Below are 487 nucleotides of genomic sequence, written 5' to 3'. Positions count from 1 at the left end.
GACTTTTGAAATGGCCACGTGCGTTTATTTAAATCCTGAATAAATATAATATTTTATAAATAATAATAAGAAAATAATCAATAATACGTATTTAAAGATTTTAAGATAGTAATATATTTAAATAAAAAATTTACTGTTATGTATTGTGTAAAGCGAGCATCATTTGTCAATTTTTCAAGGACTTTAAATATATTATGAGATGCTACAAAAAGTATAAGCATAGTTCCATTGGGTCGAAGCATGCGATAAATATTCTCAAATGTCTGTCTATTTAATAAAAAAGTTTTTTTAATTAATTGTGAAGAATATTTATATCTAATAGCTTCGGATATTTAGTAGATTATTTATCAGTTTAAAATTAATCATTGATAAATTAATTTACAATTGAATATTTTACAGTATTGTTTTGATAATTAAGACTTTTATTAGTATGCATAAAATCAACACAAAACTAAAACTCATTAACATCAGTATTAAATTGATTATA

The 487-nt window shown here is 21.1% G+C and overlaps 1 protein-coding gene across 1 annotated transcript in view; it reads right to left on the bottom strand.

Annotated features, from left to right (window-relative positions):
- LOC108691962 (juvenile hormone acid O-methyltransferase-like) overlaps positions 1-487 on the bottom strand; it is a 10,772-nt gene that overhangs the window by 6,579 nt on the left and 3,706 nt on the right. The window contains exons 4-5 of the mRNA XM_018199963.1: positions 135-267; positions 4-35 (exon numbers count right to left, since the gene is read on the bottom strand). Coding sequence (XP_018055452.1) covers positions 4-35; positions 135-267 — 165 coding nt within the window. The remainder of the gene's footprint in view (positions 1-3; positions 36-134; positions 268-487) is intronic.

Source organism: Atta colombica, unplaced genomic scaffold (genome assembly GCF_001594045.1).
Source record: "Atta colombica isolate Treedump-2 unplaced genomic scaffold, Acol1.0 scaffold107, whole genome shotgun sequence".
Classification (NCBI taxonomy): domain Eukaryota; kingdom Metazoa; phylum Arthropoda; class Insecta; order Hymenoptera; family Formicidae; genus Atta; species Atta colombica.
The sequence above is the reverse complement of the archived record's forward strand: the minus strand, read 5'-3'. Positions and strand labels throughout refer to the sequence as shown.